The 21,801-nt window shown below is 49.4% G+C and overlaps 1 protein-coding gene across 1 annotated transcript; it reads left to right on the top strand.

Moving 5' to 3' along the window:
* The first annotated feature begins 931 nt into the window (after window positions 1-931).
* On the top strand, window positions 932-13,884 carry Pipox (pipecolic acid and sarcosine oxidase). Its single transcript, XM_055620049.1, has 8 exons — window positions 932-1,143; window positions 2,514-2,662; window positions 10,051-10,264; window positions 10,528-10,710; window positions 11,201-11,347; window positions 11,660-11,818; window positions 12,369-12,444; window positions 12,681-13,884. Exons 1-8 carry the CDS (start codon window positions 1,030-1,032, stop codon window positions 12,809-12,811), a joined length of 1,173 nt encoding a protein of 390 aa, XP_055476024.1. The 5' UTR covers window positions 932-1,029; the 3' UTR covers window positions 12,812-13,884.
* The last annotated feature ends 7,917 nt before the right edge of the window (window positions 13,885-21,801 follow it).

The raw sequence follows: 21,801 nt of genomic DNA, 5'->3' as shown, positions 1-21,801 counted from the left end.
CAGGAAGCTAATAAAACTTCAACCATGGGCTCCCTAATTGAGCGGTCTTGTCTAAGTCCTGCCATCTAATTTTGCATGACTAATTTTTATCTTTCTTTTTTTCTCTTTTATTTTTAGTGCTGGGGGTTGAACCCAGGACCTCAAGAATGCCAAATACAAAACTCTACAACTGAACTATGTCTCTAGTCCCTTTTCTCTTTAGCTTAAAATGAACCCCTAAATTGTAAAAGATTCAGGACCTGCCAACCCTGGCTCTGTCCCCAGTGCCTGTAACAATACCCTTTGAGCCTGCTGCCTGGCACAGAAGCCTTCTCTACACATGGCCCCTAAGTGCGCTGGGCTGGCGCCTGGCTCCCTGTGTGCCTGAGGACAAGGTCCTTTCTTTCACTGTCCTTTCCTGTTGTTTTATTTTTTTCCCCCTCAGATCATTTATTCTCCCTTTTCAACATAAAAGTAAAACACACTGAGAATGATTTCATAATCACAAAACTGCCCTCCCAATTGGCCCCTGCATCTACCCCCTGACCCCACCACCCACCAGGGAGGAGGGCCGAACACTGGGCATCCTGCCAAGTTCTTAGCTGGCCCTGTAGATCTCTAGAGGAAATCAAACTGCAGAGAGGAAAGTCAGCAGGGGGAGGCTACATTCCTGGTGCCCAGCTTGGTCTAGGAGGCATTGAAATTCCGGGGCCGAAGCCCTGAGACAAAGATCATAATGAGACAGGAAGGTGGCATAGGAAGGAGCCCATTTGCATGACAATAATTGAGCCAAGAATAGCAAACTAGAGGGATGCAGGGGTGAGGCTGGCAGCTGAGCTGGGCTAACCCTCACAAATCAGTCTACCCGGCTTTGCTCTGCAGGGGAGGCGGAGGCCGAGCCCTGTGCCAGGCTTTTGGGGGAGGGAAAGAAAGACACGGACATGGGCCCCAGGGGATTGTGGGAGCTCTGTCCAAGCCGGACTTTGTCTTCCTCCTCCTCCTCTAGCCTGGAGGTGACTTTGCTTTCTCCTTCGCGGGCTTTGTGGCATCATGGCCGCTCAGGAAGGTCTCTGGGATGCTATTGTGATTGGAGCAGGCATCCAGGGCTGCTTCACTGCATACCACCTGGCCAAACACTCGAAGAGGGTCCTCGTGCTGGAGCAGGTACACTGTCCTTTCTGCCCCTCTGCTGTCTGAGCCTGTCCCTTCCTCTCCTGGGAGGGCTTTCCAGAATTTGCAGGCAATGGGTGACGCCAAAAGGCTGGACATCAGGAATTCTGTGCACTTCATAGCTTTGTAGCCACTTCCTGTGGATCTTGACAATTCAGAGAAAATTCCCACCCTCAAGTCCATGTGGGGCTTCTTGGTGTATTATTTTCACTTTTTCTCAGTTTTTGCCCAGGATCAAGAAGTGTCCCACCTCTCTTCATTGTTGCTACCCTGTCTTTTCTGTGCCCAAATGGTTAAGCCGGCCCAAAAAAAGAATCAGTTCTGCTCTAGCTAACTTTAAATAAAGGCAGTTTGCCTAGAGGCAAAGGCTGATGTACCAGCTTCAGAAGCAGGGTTCTTCCCTGCATTTTTTTCAGCCTCTCCTTCCAGAACTAGCAGGAGCGTCTGTTGATTCTGTCACCTTTGGGTAATAGCAGGAACTAAGACAGGGCTTCCTTTCCTTAAAGGAAAGCTGGTCACATGACTACCGCAAACGTGGGTGGCACTGGGAACCTGTAGGGCCCCTCAGGGGTGGAGCCTATACGGTCCAGTTTTCCGCCTCAGCTTCTCCCTTTCCATTTATGCCTGCGGTTCTCCAAGCTGGTTACCACTCACTGTTCCTGGAATAGTTAGAAATTGTCTTCAGTTTCTCCATCCATTTGCTTGAATCCCTCAGGGATTCCTGTAACATCCTTCAGGAAAACCTCCATTTTTTTTACCCCACCCCCAATCCCAAGATTGTTCCCTTATTCTGAGTACCTGAAGACACATGAGATGGGAACCTTTTCCTGATCCGTAAAACTAAGGTGCTAGATTTGTGTAATCTGGAAGGTTCTTTCTAATTCTGCTTTTCTGCTTGTCTAAGTGGGGTGTGGAGGATTATTTACAAAAGGAAAGCCTTGTCAGTGCTCCTGAGGAGCTACTAACCCAAAAGCCTCTCCAGTCAGTGGGATGCAAGGAGCCACTGGAAAGACTGTATGGAAATAGTTGGAAATGGGTAGGCCTGGTGATGAAGGCCTTAAATGCCAGTTACTCAGGAGGCTGATGCAGGAGGATTGCAAGTTTAAGGCCTTGCCTGGGTTACATAATAAGACCATGTCTCAAAATAAAAAAATATAAAGAGGTCTAGGGCTATAGTTCAGCTTCGGAGCACTTATTTGCCTAGTGTGTGGTATGTGCAAGGCCAGAAGTTCAATACCCAGGACCAAAAAAAAAAAAAAAAAAAGGGAAACATTTGAAGGATGAGATGACTCCTAAAGGGCAAAGGGAAGGTCACACAATGGGCAGTGGCTTCCATTGTCTTTCTCTCGTTCCCCTGCTTCTAGTTCTTTCTTCCTCATTCCCGGGGAAGCTCGAACGGACAGAGCCGCATAATCAGAAGGGCTTATCCGGAGGACTTCTACACAAGGATGATGGATGAATGCTATCAGATGTGGGCCCAGCTGGAGCGCGAGGCTGGAACCCAGTTGCACAGGTGGGCAAGGGAGGAAGACCTTGAATGTAGGGGAGCCACCCCTCCAGGTGCTCTGCATATTTTTGGCTGTAAGGTGTGAACTTAAAAGCCTCGGAGGTCGGGCCAGTCACGTGGAAGCCTTCTGCTCACTGTCATCCTCTCCCCACCAGCCCTGCTAGCCCTGTTCCAGGCCTGAGTTAGACCCTGGGTCCAACGTAGTACAGGTTGTGTTGTGAAAACTTAAAGAAACCCTGTGGGCAGATACCTAGAGCAGGGCAGGCCTTGATGGAGCCTTCCGGAGCCATCTGATAGGGCCTGGGTCAAAGCGGAAAAGGCAGCTGTGTATTCTTACTCATGTCCTAACTTGAAAAAAATAATGTACATATTTTTTGTTTGTTTATTTGTGTTTTCAAGACAGGGGTTTCTCCGTGTAGCTTTGGCTGTCCTGGAACTCTGTAGGCCAGGCTGGCCTTGAACTCACAGAGATCTGCCTGCCTTTGCCTCCCAAGTGCTGGGACTAAAGGCATGGGCCACCACTTCTGGCTTGTATATTTTATGTGCTTTGTCTACAAATATGTCTGTGCAGCTACATGTGTGCCTGGTAGCTGGTGCTCAGAGAAGTCCGAAGAGCACATCAGACCTTAGAACTGGAGTTACAGGTAGCTGTGAGCTGCTGTGTGGGTGCTGAGAATTGAAGCTGGGTCCTCTACAGGAGCAACAAGTGCTCTTGACCACTGAGCCTTTTCTCCTGCCCCTAGTATCCTATCTTTTTATGCAGCATCCTCCCCCATAACAGCTTCACAGATGCATTTATTAACACACTATCCCCTGGAAACAAATGAGGGTGTTTCATGGGCCAGACTGTTTGTTGGCCATGAAGTGACCCTGAAGTAGCTCCCTGTTGTCCTTGGTTCTCTCCAAACCTTAGGGCTCCTTGTCACTGACCTTCAGACACTCCTGGGGAAGGAAGCAGGAGACACTCCTGCATCCTCTTTTACTCCTCTGAACTCTTAACTGAACTCCCTTTACATAACCCTGGCTCTGCCCTACAGGGTAGCAGTTATTTTAATGGCTGTGAACCAAGAGGTTACTGTTCTGTTACAAAAACACCATTAACTTAAGAACAAAGTGAAATCCATTATGCAAATACAACCAGGGCAGCTAATTAAGGATTTTTTCAGAGACAGCTAATACACCCAGCACCCAAATAAAGGAGAGTGTCTTTCTGAGGGGTGGCCTGGCAAAGGGATCCTTCTCTGGCGGCTGGCTGTGAATACTACTGAGCATTTTGAGGTAGGAGATGAGCCCAAGCCTCGAAGGGCACAAGTCTGTCCCACAAATGTTGAAAGCTGAGGCAATCACGAGGTGTCTGGAGTCACATAGTTTGGGTTTGACTTTCTGCTTCAGCTCCTACCAACTATGTGGTAGGAGTCTCTGTACCTCAAGGATTTTTGAAGGTTAAATAAGACCCTGGAAAATACCCAGCACAGTGCCTGGAACCTTCTAATCCTGGAGGTCTCCTCTTCCTATCCTGGGTGTGTTGGGCTAGAGAGGAGGAAGATCAAGAGGAAACAAAAGTGAGACAGCAAGGGCCATGGGTAAAGTGCTTGGCTTGCCCAGCTTGCATGAAACCCTGGGTTTGATTGCCAGCACCCCATGACAGTAGGCATGATACTGACAGACTCCTGTAATGCCAACACTTGGGAGACAGAGGCAGGAGGAATGGTACAGGGGTTAAAAAAGCTTGCTGCACAAACTTGGGGGCCAGAATTTGGATCCCTGCATCCATGTATCAAAATCCAGAGAGACGAGAAATACGTGTGGTCCCAAGCATTTCAGGAAGGGCCATTCACTCTGCATGGATAGCTCCGTTAGTTCATTCCACAATTTTATAAAAGTGAAAAGGGAAGCTACTGAGGGTTAGCGCTGTCTCCCCATCCCCACCTCTCCTTTCTCCTCTTCCTCAAAGTCTGTTCTGAAGACAAGGTCTCTTTGTGTTACCCAGGCTGGCCTCAAAGCCCTGGGTTCCGTCAGTCTTCAGTCTCTAGGGTCCTGGGGACTGCAGGCATGTGCCACCATCAGCTGTGCAGCAGTCATAAAGTACTACTATAAATCACTGAATTACTGCACTCTTGGTTTGGAACAGGGGTCAGCAAACTTCTTCTGTAAGCCACACAGGAAGTGTGTTAGGCCTCCGTGGCCATATGGTCTCTCTTGCAAATATTCGAGTCTGCCCTTGTAGTGTAAAAGCAGCCAAAGACGCAGATAAACGAACCTGGATGCGTTCCAGTAAAACTTTATTTCTTAAAAAAAAAATAAAAAATAAAAAAAATAAATTAAAAAAAAAATATATATATATATAAACTTTATTCCAAGACACTGAAATTTGAATTTCATGTTATTTCCTTGTTATTTTTTTTAAAAGTTTATTTTAAGCATCTTAAAAGATTTATTTATTTATTTTTATTTTGTGTTTTTTAGTGTTTTGCCTGCATATATGTGGTGTGTGCGTCATACATGCCTGCTGCCCTTGGAGGTACCAGAAGAAGGAATTTGGCCCCTGGGGTTGGATTTACAGATAGTTGTGAGCCACCATGTGGGTGCTGGGAACTGATCCCAGATCTTCTGCAAGATCAACAGGTGCCCTCACGGCTGAGCCATCACTCCCACCTTATTTCTGATGTTTTGTTTGCATACGTGTTTTGTCTGCACGTATGTATGCACGCCGCCCGCTTACCTGGTGCCCGTGGAGGCCTGCAGTGTGGTTTCCCCGGGAACCAGGGTTACAGGCAGTTCTTAGTCATCATGTGAGCGCTTCCTGGGTCTTCAGCCAGAGCAGCCAGGGCCCCACCTGCCATCCTTTTAGACACAAGCTTTCATTTTGTAGCTGGCCCCAGACTTAAAGTAGCCTAGGCCTACTTCACACTTGAGACCTCCCTCCTACAAGCACTTCCCGGCATGAGCCAGCACCCTGCTCCTTACTCGTGTGTTTTGCAAAGGTATTTGCTTTAGACTCCTAAAAGTCAGCCACTAAAATAAATTAAGTAAAAATGAAAAACCGTCTTAACTTGTGGATTAAACAGACCAGAAGCTAGATTTGGCCCAAGCTGGCTGTGTTGCTCATGCCTACTTCTAGACACTTAGGCCTAGATAATCTCAGGTTGAAAAGTGCTACTGAGGCTCACCCCGTAGCCTGTATGAAACGGGTGTTCAGATGTCTCACAGCTCCAATTAAGAAAAATGAAGAGTAATGTGAACGTGCTCTAAAACCTCCAGAGCACGGCAGAGCGCTCAGTATTATTACCACTGTTGCCATCATTCTGTCATTAGCAAGCCCTTTCTGATGGCTACCCTAAATTACCCACGTGTACCAGGTTTTTTCTTCTTTTCTTTTTACTGAGTAGGACATAGTACAGATGATACTCCTGCTCTTGGAATGGTATTTGAATATAGCTCTCCACCTTTGGGCTGAATGCCATCCAAATTGCCTTAGCTTTGCTCTTAATTTTGATTTTCTAAATGATTTCATCATCTTTGTCATTCTTGCCTCTCTCTAGATCCTTCTAGACACACCGGCATAATACCATAAGATAAATGATAGAAATGAGTGTATTTAATGTCATCTGATGATGATTTAAGAAAACCACAAAAACCTCTCCTTGCTGGCAGTGGAGGAGGTTGCCCAATTCTTCTGTTCTGCTTCCCGTGACAGCGCATACGAAACATGGGTGGGCTCCTGATATTTGCATATATTCTGGGAACAGACAATGACATGTATCGGATCATAAGGCCTGAGTTTTCTGTGATGTGTACAGCCGGGATGCTGGTACCAACAGAAAAGCCAGGCTCAGAGACCCATCTCTTTCTTGCCCCGCCTTCTGCCTTTGAGTTCTACTATCTAGCTCCCGACCCGGGCTGCCCCAGCTTCGCTGACAGTATCAGACAAGATCACAGCCGTAGGCAGTACAGCTGCTGGCAGAACCTGGCGGCCCCCTCCGCAGCTGCTGCTTCCTGTGCCTGCGAAGTGTCTGGCTTGTCAGCCACGTCCCCTCCCTGGAGCAATCTTTGTTAACCAATTCCACCTCGGCCCACTGAGCGGAAGATGAAATGCAGAGAGCTGTTCCCAAACCAACAAAGACAGCAGCCATTACCAAGGCCCTTCCCCAAGGTGATGCCGAGAGCTGGCTCAACTGGCACTTTGAACTGGAGAAAAGAGAAAAGAGCACCGGAGCCCGTGCTGGAAAATGGAAAATTCCCATTCAGGGAGCGTGGTCTGCCCCTCCCCCCCCCCCCCCCGACCCCTTGCCCCATTTTAGCAACTGCTGGAGATTCCTGGTCGATCACCAGCTGGCTCCTAGAGTCTGTGGGTCACAGAGGCGGCAACAAGGCCTCAAGAGCAGGCTTCAGGGTGTCCCTCATGCCAAGGGCTGTGCGTCCGGGAGGTGGGAGCTGCAAACTTGCTGGGGTTCCCTGGTAACCCCAGATTTTAGTTCCTCTACAGGCTAGCCCCAGCTATTCATCTCCTAAGTCTTTTTTCCCCCTATGTAAAGGCTTTTGTTCTTTCACCTTTTTTGTTCTCAAACTTTGTAGCTTGTGTCTAAGGAAAAAAAGAAAAAGAAAAGAGGAGGGGGATCCCTGAGCACAGGGGTAAGAAATTGATGCAGAATGAGCAGTCTATTTATTGGGACCTAGGAAAGACCATTAGGAAAATAAGCACTTAAATGATTTTCAATCTGCTTGTGGAAGTCATCTGTCTTCATACTGGGGGAAAGGCCCGTCTGCGATCTTGGTTTTGATTGACTGATTTCCAATTCTCTGAGCATTTCCCATAGGACCCTCACCTATCTCTTGTAATGACAGGCCTTTGCATTTCCAGGCAGTGTTTTACATTTATTTCCGATTTGCTCATAATGGTCAAAAATCTCTCCAATCCAAGACATTTCTCCAACAGTGCACAGTTTCCCTCAGGCCAAATAGCTCAGCTGTGATCCACGGAAAATGAGAATTTCCCAAACATATCTTTGGACTTGGGCAGGGTCCGGCATCACAGCTTCAGATGGAAAATTTCCCACTGTTAGATCAATATCTGGGCGAAGAAATAAATGCCACAGGGGCAGAGAGCTGGAGCAAAATGATTACAATCGGCACAATTACATTCACCGCAGAATCAGCGCCCTGATTACTCCTAGGGTTGGGGAGCAGGCTTCATCCACCACAGGACAACTTGGGAATTAGAACATCACTCAGCATTTCATAATTCGACAGATTTGCCCATTGTCTTGGCACAATTTCATTTTCCCCACACAATATGTCTCTGCGAATGGAGTTCTGTTTCAAGGAAAGAAGGAAGGAAGGCCAGGTGGAGGAAGGAAAGCTAAACCCGGAGTGCATGAGGGACCAAGGCTGCTCTATTGCAGGCAGGGCTTAAGAGACACTCTGTGGGGTTACTGGACCAGAGAGCTGACATTATATCTGCTTAGGTGAGCCGTAAGCCATATGCTTCAAGAACATCTGAGTAGGCGTAGTGGTGCCTGCCTGAAATCCAATATTTGGGAGACAGTGACCGGAAGAGCTCAAGGTTGAGAACAGTCTAGGAATCATAGTAAGTCCCTTTCTCAAGCAAAACAGAACAAAAACACACATCAGAGGCTGGGGTGTGTGGCTTGCCTAGTGTGTAGGAAAACGCGGGGTCCCACCCCCAGCACCATTCACCAACTATGAAACACGGGGCACGGTTTCTTTTCTTTTTGGAGACTCTGGGATGAGATCCAAGGACCCCTGTGCACTAGCCAAGCGCTGTCCACTAAGTTTTTTGGGGCGCCTTCTTAATTATCTCAATGATCAAGTAGTTGAAGGGGCAAGTTTGTATGACTTGAAGAAGTAATCTGAAGTTTGGGGAGGCTACGGAAAGGAGACTCACTCCTCGCTGGGGATTCTGCCTCATCTAGCCTAAGCTGAGCTTTGAAGAGGCAGAGCTGGCGTCACTATCTCACCATGAATGCTGGGTAGGCGGGGGCCATGGCAAATGGATTGGACATGCTGCGAGGCTCTGTGTACTGACACCAGCCCCCAGGCCCACTGCATCCCTACCCCCTCCCAGTCTTCTCTTTAATCCCCACAACCAGATAATGTGGGATTTGGAAGCATGTAATATCCATGAGACTCCATTATAGGCTATTACGAGCTTTATATGCAGTACCTGGGGGATGCAGCAGGCTGCTGCTGGGCTGTGGGGCTCCTGAAGACAAGAGGGAACACAGGAACGGTCCCAAGTGCCGGGGGCACCTTTCCATCCTTTAGATAGCCCCCCCCCCCAAGAGACTCTGGTCTTTAAGGCAGAAAGGCAGGAAGCATCAAAGGAAACTGCTCTCTCCTTGAGAGCAACATGGGAGAAGCCCAGGGAGATTCAAAACCAGAGAATCTCTTGAATTTATTGCTGGAACTTTATGCACCATCAGTGTTTGTGCTTGTGTGTGAAAGTGCCATAGGCCTTGGGGTGACCTTCAGGAGTGCTGCAGGCTTGGCATCCCTGTCCCCTGTCCACTCCACGTGAGTGGCATCCTGACAACCACCAAACAGCCGGCACCACTCCCACTGGCCTGAAGGGGAACCCTGATAGGGAATCAATATCCTGGGTTTCAGAGGAGAAATCTGGGTCTTGGAACAGTGAGTCACCAGTCAAGGCCACCCCGAGGTGACACCCGGATTAAAGCAGGACCAGATCTTCTTTTCCATGAAACAAGCAGCCACGGAGAAGAAGAATGAGGCAGACAAATGCACAAGAAGGACAAAGCAGTGTATGAGAAGAAGAGAGACTGCTGGGACATCGAGAAGCCACACTGCTCTTCCAGAGGACCTGAGTTCCGTTTCCAGCAACCATGTCAGGAGGTTCACAGCTGCTTGCAGTCCCAGTTCCTGGGATTCTCTGACACCTCTAGCTTCTGTGGGCCCTTACACTCACGTGCGCACACACATACACAATTTTAAAAACGTAATAAAAATAAGTCTTTGAAGAAAGGGGTGGTGGTGGAAGGAACTGAAAAGGAAAGGAGATGGAATAGCACAGAGCACTCCGCAAAGAGGGACCGGGAGAAAGGCTAAGAAACCACATCTGAGTGGACACCTGCCATTTCATATGGCATTTCCAAGTAGGAAAGGTCCTGGGGCCTTAGGACCTCCGTTGTCAAGAGCAGGATGGAGGGACAAGCAACAGTGAGTGCCAAAGGAGGACTTGGGAATGGTCTGGAAACCCCTGGAGAATGCCGGGGCTCTAGATGGCTTTACCTGTGCTCGGAACCTTAGACGAAGCTGCAACTGCTATAGACACGGGCCCCTCACCGAGGAATGAGAATAGGTGGCCAGGGCCAGGGTAAATCCCTTCACCCATCTGGCTTTTTCTTTTGAAACAGGCAGACTGAGCTCTTGTTGCTGGGGATGAAGGAGAATCCAGGATTAAAGACAATCCAGGCCACACTGTCGAGGCATGGGACTGACCACGAATATCTCTCACCAGTGGATTTAAAGCAACGTTTTCCAAACATTCGGTTCACCAGGGGAGAAGTGGGGCTCTTAGACAAGACTGGAGGTGTCCTCTATGCAGACAAGGCCCTCCGAGCCCTCCAGGTGAGGCTGTGCAGGCCCAGGGCAATGCAGCTGCTTTCTCTGGGCGCCCAGGCCCCTCCTCAGGCAGCCCGGGGACATGTCTTTGCTTTGTTCACTATGCTACGAGTTTCCTCTTCTTTTTAGAACACCTACTGGCCTCTTTATCAACCTGGAAGGGAAGGACTAAAGTCCATACTCTTGCCTGCCCTAAGTGAGGGGCTCTTTGTCTCCCTGGGTGAACCACATACACAACTAATTCCTCTTTCTCGTCCTTGCCCTTTCAGCATCGAATTTGTCAGCTAGGAGGCGTGGTGTGCGATGGAGAGAAGGTAGTGGAGATAAGACCTGGCCTGCCCGTCACGGTGAAGACCACCGCAAAGAGCTACCAAGCCAGCAGCTTGGTCATCACTGCGGGTCCCTGGACCAACCGGATCCTCCGTCCCCTGGGAATTGAGTTGCCTCTCCAGGTAGGGCAAGCTGGAGGCCTGAGAGTCAGTAGTTAAGAAAAGAAACCTTAGAGCCAGCCAGACTGGACTGTGAGCTTTGGATCTGCCAGTTTCTAAGGGTTAACGCTGGGCAAATTTAGTTCACCTCAGTTTTACCACTATGGGAAGTAACAGCTACCTCAAAAGGCCATTGGTGAATTGAATTATCTGCTGTGATACACCAGAGCCTCCAGGAGAGCCAGACTTGTAGTGAGCATAAATATGAAGTGCATCAACTCCTGAAAAGATGGTAAAGTAGGGCTGGAGGGCTGCTCTGGCAGAAAACTAAGAATAGGGACAAGAGAGGTTTGGAGACCACTGAGCAACATGATGTGTATTATTAGTACATGACATAAGAACTAGGTTAAGCAGGTTGGAAGTTAAAGGTCCACAGGAACCTACCAGAACCTGCTGTCATCTCTACAGAGCTCCACAGCTCCCCCTTTTATCTCCTACTTCCTTCTGTATCAAGACCCTTAGGATTAATGTGTGTTACTGGCGAGAGAAAGTCCCTGGGAGCTATAGCGTGTCGCAGGCTTTTCCATGCATCCTGGCTCTGGATCTGGCCCCCCACCACATCTACGGACTGCCAGCATCAGAGTACCCGGGGCTGATGAAGGTAAGTTAAAAAAAATGGCTACCAAGGCTACTGTGCTCCTAGGTACCCGTCAGGTCTGGGCTTCCATGCTGCCATACCTCTGTAGGACCCTCCTGGAGTCTGCTTCACTATTGGGCCATTTTCAGCATAAGCTCTTAAACACAGGGTGGGGCTGGAGATGAGCGCCTGGCAACTCCAGCTGCTAACAATAGCCCCTGCCAGAGTCGGGGGCTGGGATGATGGGTGGAGACATCCTGTGTCCAAACCCACCCCTCGCTGGCTGAGATGCTCATGGCCAGCTTTACAGCCCATGCTTTTCCAATGGTGGGGTAGATCTGCTATCACCATGGTGACAATGTGGACCCAGAGGAGCGGGACTGCCCCACAACCTTCTCAGACATCCAAGACGTTCCGATCCTATGCCGCTTTGTCAGGGATCATTTACCAGGCCTGCGGCCCGAGCCAGACATCATGGAGCGCTGCATGTACACGGTGAGGGGGCCTTTCTAAAGGGCAAAACAGGGGAGGGAATAGACAGACCCACAGCTGGCCAGGCCTGACTCCATTTGACCTCTGACCTGTGTGTGACTTTAAACTAGCCAGTTAATTCCTGTGGACTGGTTCACCTCCATAAGAGAGGGGCCTGTTAAAGATTATTCATATTCCTTTTTATTAGGCGGCGAGGCTTTTGCCTGGCAGCCCTTCCCTATATTTCCCAGAAGAGCTCTAAAACAGTTCTTGGCAAGATGCTCCCAGTTGAGCAGGCCTTAGGGATAAGAGAAGAGACAGATGCCACCGGGCCCGAGGCATCTTGGCTGAAGCCAGTGCACAAAAATGACTACCTGCTGTGACCATGGCACAGTAGGAGAATGACAGCTACTCAGTGAGAACAGTATGTCTGGATGGGTTTGGGCAAGCAGAGAGCAGCCCTCAGCCCCATCCAGTTCTCGCTGAAGCCAGTCCCAGGCCAGTTCCTTCCCGCCAGAGCCTCTAGTTCTTACCTGTCTTCAGAGGACACAGGCGGGGCTTCTTTTTGCTCTAGAACACTCCCGATGAGCACTTTCTTCTTGATTGCCACCCAAAGTATGACAACATTGTCATCGGTGCTGGATTCTCTGGTGAGTCTGAGGAAGGAGGGAGGCAGGGCTGGCCTGAAAGCAAACCTACCAGACAAAAGGGAGTCCTGCACGCCTAAGCTGAAGTCTGGACACTGGGTACAGGGAGGGGAGGCGGTCATAAAAGGGGGTACGTGGGGCAGGAGGCAATCTCTGGCTTTGGGGAAGAGGAAGGAGGGAACTTCTCTGGAGTCCAGGGTCTGTTCTGGAAGATACATGACACATTCTTCTCTTCCCAGGGCATGGTTTTAAGTTGGCCCCTGTTGTGGGGAAGATCCTCTATGAGCTAAGCATGAAATTACCGCCATCTTATGACTTGGCACCATTTCGAATAAGCCGCTTCTCTACACTGAGCAAAGCCCACCTTTGACCCCAGCTGACTCCTGGGCAGGAGAGCCCTCCTGGGGAAGACTTCTAAGAGAAGAAAATGGCCTTGACATATTTCTTTTCCTCCTGCTTCTATAGAATCTCCTGTAAACACCAAATGATTGCACCTCCTTCCCCAATCAGCCTTCCGAGTCCATCTCTTTTCTTAGCCCAGAAAGTCAGCCAGAGATTCACCATCACAGCACAGCGAGGAAATTTAAGCCAGATCTCTCAGTGGGGGAGGGGCTAGAGATGCACTCAGGAGACTAAAGGCCTCCTTAAATTTCTCTCTGCTGGGACATTGGATACATTTGAGATTGCTTTGACTAAATCTGCCCAGGGGAATGTAAAAGAGATTATCTTTTATAAACCACTAGTGCCTTTGGGTTTCTTTGCCAAAAACTTGAGCCAGCTGCCATCACCAACTCTCATACAGTCTTACCTCTAATAAATAAACATTTGCCAGAAAAAAAAGTTGCTGAAACAAACAAACAAACAAAAAACTGCATTGCATAATGCCCGGGGAGGCCTTTATTTTTCTATATAACTCTATTTTTTATCAGCTCTAATTATCTAAATTAGTACCACAGGAATCCATGGAGTCTCCAAACCACCGAGGCACTGTGCCCTTCGCGCCTGCTGCTTTGTCTGTCCTCATCTTCTGTCTGGACCTGTAAAGATGTTTAGCTCCCCACTCTCTCATTAAGGTGTATTGTCAGGTCCTTATGAAGACGGAACTGTTACACCGGAAAGAAAGCAAGAGACACACTTGCTTAGAAACCCCGTTCAATGTTTGAATGTTAAATGTGCCATTTTATTATCATTAGGATTGCTCCCACTTAATGAAACAGCATTAGCACTGAATCGGCTGGCCTCCTTGCACTAATTGCTATGGAAGAGAATGGGGCTTGTAACTACCCCTGGGTGGGTGGAGGGGTGAGGGGTGTGAACGGGGACTCAGGCAAGGTTGATGTGCTTAGACCAGGGTTCTCAACTTTCCTGACGCTGTGACCCTTTAATACAGTTCCTCATGCTGTGCTCACCCCCAACCATAAAATTATATTTGTTGCTATGTCATAGCTGTAATTTTGCTACTGTTATGAATCGTGATGTGAATATCTGATATGCAGGATATCTAATATGTGACCCCTGTGAAAGGACCATGATGCACAGGTTGAGAGCCACTGGCTTAGACTGTACCCAAAAGCCAGGGGGCGGGTGATGTCCAGATAGGGCCATCTCCATTCCTGGAGAACAAGATCAATCTTACATGTTCTGGGGAGAGAGAAGCTAGGACAATGTTGGGTGGATATGACAGGAGGAACTACATACAGGGAACCTGAACAATGAAATACAAAGAAATACATCACAAAAAAAAAAAAAAATTACTTACCTTAGTCCTTCAGGCCCAGACATAGGTGTTAGTTGTGATTTCTCCAGTGAGTTTCAAAAACCAGCTGATGGTGTCAGCCCAATGCCAAGTCTGCTTTGGGGGCAATTTCAGTTGGTTCTCTCAGAAACTCAGACTCTATAAAATAGTAATAATAGCACTGACCGACTATACAGAGGTATGTAAGGGTCAGATACTATCAGGAACTCATCTGATACATAAACATTGATTTAGTTTCTACAATGTGCAAGCACTGTGTAGAGGCCTCAGGGCACTTGTTAGTTTTAGACTGTCAACTTGAAACAGCCTGGAATCATCTGGGAAGAGAATCTCAATGAGGACTCCCTAGGCTGGCCTGTGAGCATGTCGGTGAGGGGTCGTCTTGATTGTTGACCCACATGGGAAAGCCTGGCCCACTCCGGGCATTATCATTCCCTAGGCAGGGCCCCTAGGTGATACTTTAAGGTTCTTCCTTGACTTCCCTACAATAATGAGCTCAGAACTGGGATGGTAAGCCAAATAAATCCCTTTCTTCCCTAAGCTGCTTTTTCCCAGAATATTTGTCACAGCAACAGAAAAAGAGACTAAGACAATCAGTAAACACACAGATGGAAATCCCTGTTACAAAGCAGCAGAGTGGGCCTGCCTTAGTCAGTTAGGGTTTCTATTGTTGAGATAAAACACCATGAACCATAAACAAGTAGGGGAGGAAAGGGTTTATTTCAGCTTACAACTATCAAGTCACACTCCATTGCTGAGGGAAGTCAGGACAGGAACTCAAGGAAAGAACCTGGAGCCCCGAGCGGAGCTGAGACAGGCTCAGGAGAAGTACTGCCTACCGGCTTGCTTCTCCTGGTTTTCTCGGCACCTAGAACCACCAGCCCCGGGGTGGCGCCACTCACTGAGGCTGCGTCCTCAATCACTAATTAAGAAAGGGCCCTGCAGACTTGCCTGCAGTCTGATCTTACCAAGAGGTTTTCTCAGTCGAGAGTTTTTCTTCCCAAATGAGTCCAGCTTGTGTCAAGTTGACATAAAACTACCCAGCATAAGGGCTTAAAAAAAAAAATTAGAAAGCAAAGTAGTCTATGACCTGGCAGTTTCACTTCTGGGTATATCTCCAAAAAAAGATTTGAAACTAGGGTCTCAAAAAAATATTCATACACCTGTTTTATAGCATCGTTATTCACGGCAGCCAAGAGGCAGAAGCAGCCCAGATGTCTATTACGCATGGGTGGGTGAACAAAATGTAGCCTGTACATGTCATGGGATAGTCTTCAGTCTTGAAAGGAAGAGAACCCTGATGTATGCATGTCTTGGCTGAAACAAGGACATGGTAACTGAAATGAACAGAGAGGAAAGGACCAATACTCTGCAGTTCCACTTCCATGAGTCCAGTGGTAAGATTACAGACGGATGGAGAGAATGGCCTGCCAGGGGCTGAGAGAGGGGGGTGGAAATAGTGCTTTGCTTATGGGTCCAGAGCTACAGTGCTGGAGGATGAAAAAAGTTCTGGAAGTTGGTTGCACAGCAGTGTGGATGTGTTTAATGCCACTGAGCTAACTACGCACCTAAAATAGCTAAGACGGTAAATGCTATATGTATTCTACCACGACTTTAAAAAAATTCATGTTCTCATGGAGCTGGTGGTGGCAGTGAGGAGATGTGAGGAACTCATGCATGTGAATTATAACACAGGAGAAGGTGGCTAGCGCTTTGGGGGATATCAGACTATGGGAGGACAGGAAACACTGGGGGAAGCTGAGCCTTCCCATGAGTGGCCAGGGGTGATCTTACTGAGGAATGGGCCATCAAGGGTGAACCACCCACTGGATGTCTATGGTGTGGAGGGCTGAGGGAATGTGGCTCACTCAGTAGATATCTGCCTGGCATGCAGGAGGCCCCAGGTCCAGAACCCCAGCAACCCATAAACCAGGCATGGTGCATACCTGTAATCTCAGCGCTTAGAAGATGGAGGCAGGAGGACCACAAGTTCAAGATCATGCTCGGCTACAACAGGATGAGCTTGAGGCCAGCTTCGTCCTGTTTGAAAAAGAAAAGGGATGAGCCACAAAGCAAGGGACTGTGAGGAGGGGGCGACGTGTGTGTGTGTGTGTGTGTGTGTGTGTGTGTGTGTGTGTGTGTGTGTGATAGACCAACTGTGGAAAAGGGCCCGCACCCTGCCAGTGAGCTCAGCAACTTTCATGCTGACGAAGCTGGTGAGTGCCATCTAAGGAACACCCATCGGCTCTGTGGCCCACCGCCTGCCTTCTGTTTCCTCTGCCTCGCCATGCGCCATCCTCCTCCCCCAGCCAGCTGCAGTTCCCCTTCCAAAATATCCAGCTTTATTCAGCTTGTCAGTGACAGCCAAAAGGGGAGACCAATGTCTTGCAGAGGCTGAGAAAGGACAAATGGGGGAGGCTACCAAACCTTGCCTGAGCAGGCTTAGGCCTTTGCAAGAGAGACCCCGTGTAAGCTAAAGCCAGGAAAGGCAGAACAGCAGGAGTAGGGCCAGGCTAGCATAGAATGGGGCCAAACAGGGGTCAGGTAAGGAAAGACAGGCAACCTGAAGACCAAAGAGGAAACCAGGGCCAAAGCCAGAGGCCGAGGCCCAGCATGTACAGGCTGGAGGAAGGGAGCTTTTTTAGTTGTGGCTGGACGGGATCACAGGAGAGGTGATACAGGGAGAAGTCTGGGTGCACAGGGAAGCAGAAGTTCCTGCAGAAGGGATTGGAGGACAATGGGAGGGCCTCTGTGATAGTGAAGGATTTGCCCAGCACAGAGTTATCTCATTGCCTTCCTTTTGCCTGAGCGTGGCCAGGCATCCCCTTATGGGTAGCCCCTACATATCGTCAAGATGGAAGGAAATCAAAAGCAATTGGGATGCAGTGAGAGTCCTCAGGAGGGGCAGCTAGGGTCTGCATAGGCTGCAAGGGAGAGATAAGGGCAATGAAGAGAAAGAGGCCAGAGTGGTTGCCAACCAGACTAAGGAAAACAGAGGCAGGCTAAAAATAGACCGGGGCTGTGGAGGGAGAAGAGCCAGGCCAGAGAAGGAGGGGGAGCCCAGGCGATCGATGCTGCTCCCCACTCTGACCCAATTCTTCATCTCTCAGCCTCACCAAATTGACAAATGAGGTCTTGGTGGGGAAAGAGGTGCAGAGAAGGGGAGGCCTCAGTGATGTGAAGGCATGGTGGGGAAAGGAGGGGCCACGCAGTGTGCTCAGGACTGGTCAATGAGAGCTTAAGGGATAGGACTCCAACCTGGAAGAGGTTCAGCGCTGTGGAGAGCCAAAACGAGGTGACCAGAGTTGCTGGCTGGACACAGAGGCTGGAAAATGACTCCAGTCGTGCCTGGTGCCTGCATTTCCCTTCTCAGGCAGAGTGATGAGAGAGAATCTGCTTATTTCTGTGTTGGACATTCTATGCAGCAAGAGGGATTGAGATTAGCCTTCAGGAAATCTATCTCATTAGGCGGAGATGTGAGCTGTTTAAGACAGGGCACAAGCACAGTTGGAGCCCTTCCTGTGGGTCTTGGGCATGAAGAAGCCCTTTTCCTTGGGCCTGGAGAGGCTCACCTGAAGGCCAGGGCTTGTGGTAATCCCTCCGGGAGAGGGGGATCTAGGATCCTTATTAACCTGGAAATGGGTTGCCAGGTGTAGGAGTGGGATGTGCAAGGTGGATTGGATCTGTCAGCTGGGGTGGGAGTGGGGCGGGGGTGGGGGAGGGACAAGGGGCAGGATTCTATCATGCAGGACCCAGTGGCATTTGCATAACGTTGAATAATGAATAAGCCCAGCTCTGGGGTTCCTACTCAGCACTGCTCATCTGCATCTTTATTAAGCTTTATAAATGATTCAGCTCCCCACCCCTTCCCTCAGCCCTGCCCAGCCTGCCCCGAGCACCAGGGTAGCTGATTGCTCATTATTTTAGGCTAGATTTGTTTCACCAACATCCAGTGAGGCATGGAGTGGGGAGCGCAAGGAATGGAGCCAATAGGCAAGAGGATGGGAGGGGTAGGATCATCGGGAGCTTGGAGGCAACCACCAGAAGGCAAGTTCAAGGCCAGCTCCAAGCAGACACAGGGCAGCGACAGACAAGAGCATGCTTCTTTAAGTGGACCCTGGAGCCAACATCTCAAGACAGGGCCGTTTCATAGATTCCCTGAAAGGTGCTGGGTTCAAATCCTGCTCAGATCCCTCACTTTTCTTACATCTACTGCCAAACCCTCAGCAGGCCCTCGCTCAGCTCCAGCTCTGAACGGAGCCGCTTGAGCAGCCAAATGAGTGTAGCCCCCGGGGAAGTTCTCACTTTTTCCTGAGGCAGGAATTTCGCTATTTTGCACAGAAAAGGGGGAGAAAGAAATCTGTTATCCTCTCAAGAGCAAGCACAGGGCCTCTGAGGAAGAAGGAGCAGGAGCCCACGGTGAGTGAATCTGGAGGGAAAGGTGCGCCCTGCCCACCCAGCACACCTCAGGAGAGGCCCCCAGGAGACACACACCCACCTCACAGCCGCTCAGGCCAGCCATCGGCCCTGCAGCCTGGACGGGAGGCTCGGCGGGCAGAAAGTGCTGGAAGGGCGGGGTTCTCACACCAGGCTGCACATGAGAGTTTTTAAAATGCGATGCTGAGGGCCATACCCAGGGCCGGTTAAATCAGAATCCCCCGGCGAGAAGACCGGAACACAGTCTATTTCTTTTTATTCTTATTTTTTACATCCTTTAATCTGGCTTGGGTCTTGTTTTTGAACAATCCGACCTTTTCGTTTTCTGGCATGGGGGACTGGATTTAGGGTCCTACACACGCCAGTCAGCTGATGCATAGTTGAGCCGGACCCCCCCCCCCCCCCCCCCACCTCTTACTATTTTATCATTCGTGCATGCGTGTGCACGAGGGTAGGTGTGTGCTCGAGATTCTCCTGTGTGCAGATCACAACGCCTTGGCTCTCTGTCCTCACCTTCCCCGTGCTCTCCAGGGTAGTGCTCCCGGCTAGCTGGTCAGGGAACCTTTTTTGGATTCCCACCTTGTTGTCAGAGCAGTGTCCCCCAGTCCAGCTTTTACATGGGCTTTAGGGACCTGAACTTGGGTCCTCGGGCAAGAGTTTTATCCCCCAAGCCGTCTCCTCGGCCCTTTTTAAATTTTGAGTCAGAGACTAAGTTGCCTAGGCTGACCTTGAACTTATGATTTTCCTGCCTCGGCTGGCTTCCTGAGTACTTGTGGTTACAGGCCTGTTCATCTATTTTACATAAAACACATGCACAAATATACATAAAGACTATGTGATAGCGTCAGGGAGATTTAAGCACTGACTAAATATTTGATAGTAAAAAAAAAAAAAAAAACCTATTGATCAGTTTTCAGATGTGATAAAAGTATTGTGATTATGCCTTTTTTTAAGAGCCATTTTCTTTTCTTCGGGGAGAATCAATACCAAAGCGTTTCCTGATGAACCTTCAGCTCTGCCGTCAACTGGCAGGGGAAGTGGGTGGGGCCCGGTTCACTGCCATCTTTGCTGAGGCTCTCCGGGTAAAACAGGGTAATTTTATTACTCTTTACCTTTTGTTCACAAACAGAAACCAGGGCCCCTCTGAGAACAGAACCAGTTTGCCTGGGGAGGTCCCTGTTCTGCCATGTCTGTGGCCTCAGGATACATGGGCACAAAAAGTTGGCAGTGAGATGTAACCAGGGCGGCGGAGTCCCTGTCAGGCTTCTTCTTGTGCCTGTACTGCAGCGGCTCTCCACCTTCCTAATGCTGGGACCCTTTCTTCCAGGCCCTCACACTGTGGTGACCTCCAGCCATAAAATTTCCTTGCTACTTCATAACTGTCACTTTGCTACTGTTATGGATCATAATGAAAATATCTCATATGCGACCCCTGTGAAACAGTCATTCAACCTCCAAAGGGGTCTTGCCCCGCTCCCCCTCATTTGAGACCCATTGCTCTAGGGCCTCAGAACCCCCATGCTCTGTGTACCAGAAAGTCCCTGCCTGAGACATTGCCCTCTCTCAACTGGCTCTCTGGGAAGCCTCACCCCCGCTGTCTGTCAGAAACTTCCCTGGGCTCGCCTGGGCCAGGCAGGGCACATTAGCCTGGCTGAGTTCCTCAAGGAGGTGAGGGGAAGCCAAAAGCGAGTGGAGGGAATTGCAGGAGCCAAGCGCCCACCGGCCACTTGAAAAGGTCTCTGTGCTGAGAGGCACTTCAGAGCTCCGTCTTATTTGCAAAACAGGACTCCTTTAATGCCACAAATCTCAGGTCTCTCCCCTCCTGGGTCAATTAAGTCTCCTCAGCCTTGCCAGGCCACCCGGGCACTGGCCATTCCCACCTTCTCCAAAGCCCCTGAGATGTAATTTCTCACCCTGATCTGGGATCCGGTTGAGTCTCACCCTAACGCAGAACTCAGCCCTGCCCTCCACCCTGCCCTGCCTCTCTTGCTCCATTTCAGCCTCCATCATCTTCTCTGCTCCATTACTTTCCCTGATGGCCTCCGAGGGCTGGGGAGGGGGAGGGGCAGGGAGGGCTAGGAGGGGCTGCGAGCGAGTGCTGGAATCCGTGCCTGCGCTTCACCCGCTGCCATGAGTTATTTCAGCACCGATGTTTGTCTCGAGCTGATTATTCCAGTTCCAGAACAGGTGGAGCAGCCTGAGGTGGCTTATTCGTCAGCCAAGGCCATCTGTTCCCAACAAGCTGAGATTTGTAGTTGATTTCTACTGGGGAGCCAGGGCTGGGGGTGGGGAGGGACATGAAAATTGCACTCGGGCCCTGGGGGACCCTCTGTCCTTCCCAGACCTTCTGGTGTGCCTGAAGTCTTGTAGCCTCTTCTACACCCAAAACTTCCTGTTTCCTAGGAGAAACTCTGGTCACTTGATTCAACAACAGTGCTTTTTCCTTTTCCTTAAGAGGATAAACCTTCCCAGGTGGAAGCAGACATTAGCTATACAAATCTATCAACCAGTCAAAGTTGAGCCAGTGTCTCTTTAGAGACAGGGGGAAATTATATATATATTATATATAATATATATTATGATTATATATATGATTATAATATATATTTATTTATCACACACACAAACACACACACACACACACACACACACACACACACAATCACCATATGACCTTCTCAAGTTCACCTCCAGCCCCTTTATCAATAAGAATGTCCTTACCTAAACTCATCACCTGCAGAGCTCCAGGCTGGTGGAAGAGAGGATTGGATTCTCTTCTCCTCCTCATTCTTCCACCCTCCAATCTGTTTCTTTTTCCAGCTTCTACTCTCAGGCCTGCCAGCAGCTGCCTGCTGTTTTAAGGGCGGCATTCCCTGAGCACGGAGCCAAGCAGAGTCTAAGCAGCTATGCCACATGGCCTGCCCAAATCTACCCCCCCCAGCCCTAACCTCCATACAGGGGAGGCTAAGAAAGAACCTATTCTTCTGGTCAGCCACATAGGACAGTGTAGCGGCCTCTTTGGTGTCAGTACCTACGTGTATATTGACTTTCAAAAATCACATACAAGTTTCATGCTAATAGTACAAATACCTTACTTACAATCCCCTCCACATAAACAGAGAGAGAGAGAGAGGAGAGCGAAGAAGGAGCAGGGAAGGGGGTGTGGC

This window comes from Psammomys obesus, unplaced genomic scaffold (assembly GCF_907164565.1).
Source record: "Psammomys obesus unplaced genomic scaffold, mPsaObe1.curated_primary_1811, whole genome shotgun sequence".
NCBI lineage: Eukaryota > Metazoa > Chordata > Mammalia > Rodentia > Muridae > Psammomys > Psammomys obesus.
The sequence above is the reverse complement of the archived record's forward strand: the minus strand, read 5'-3'. Positions and strand labels throughout refer to the sequence as shown.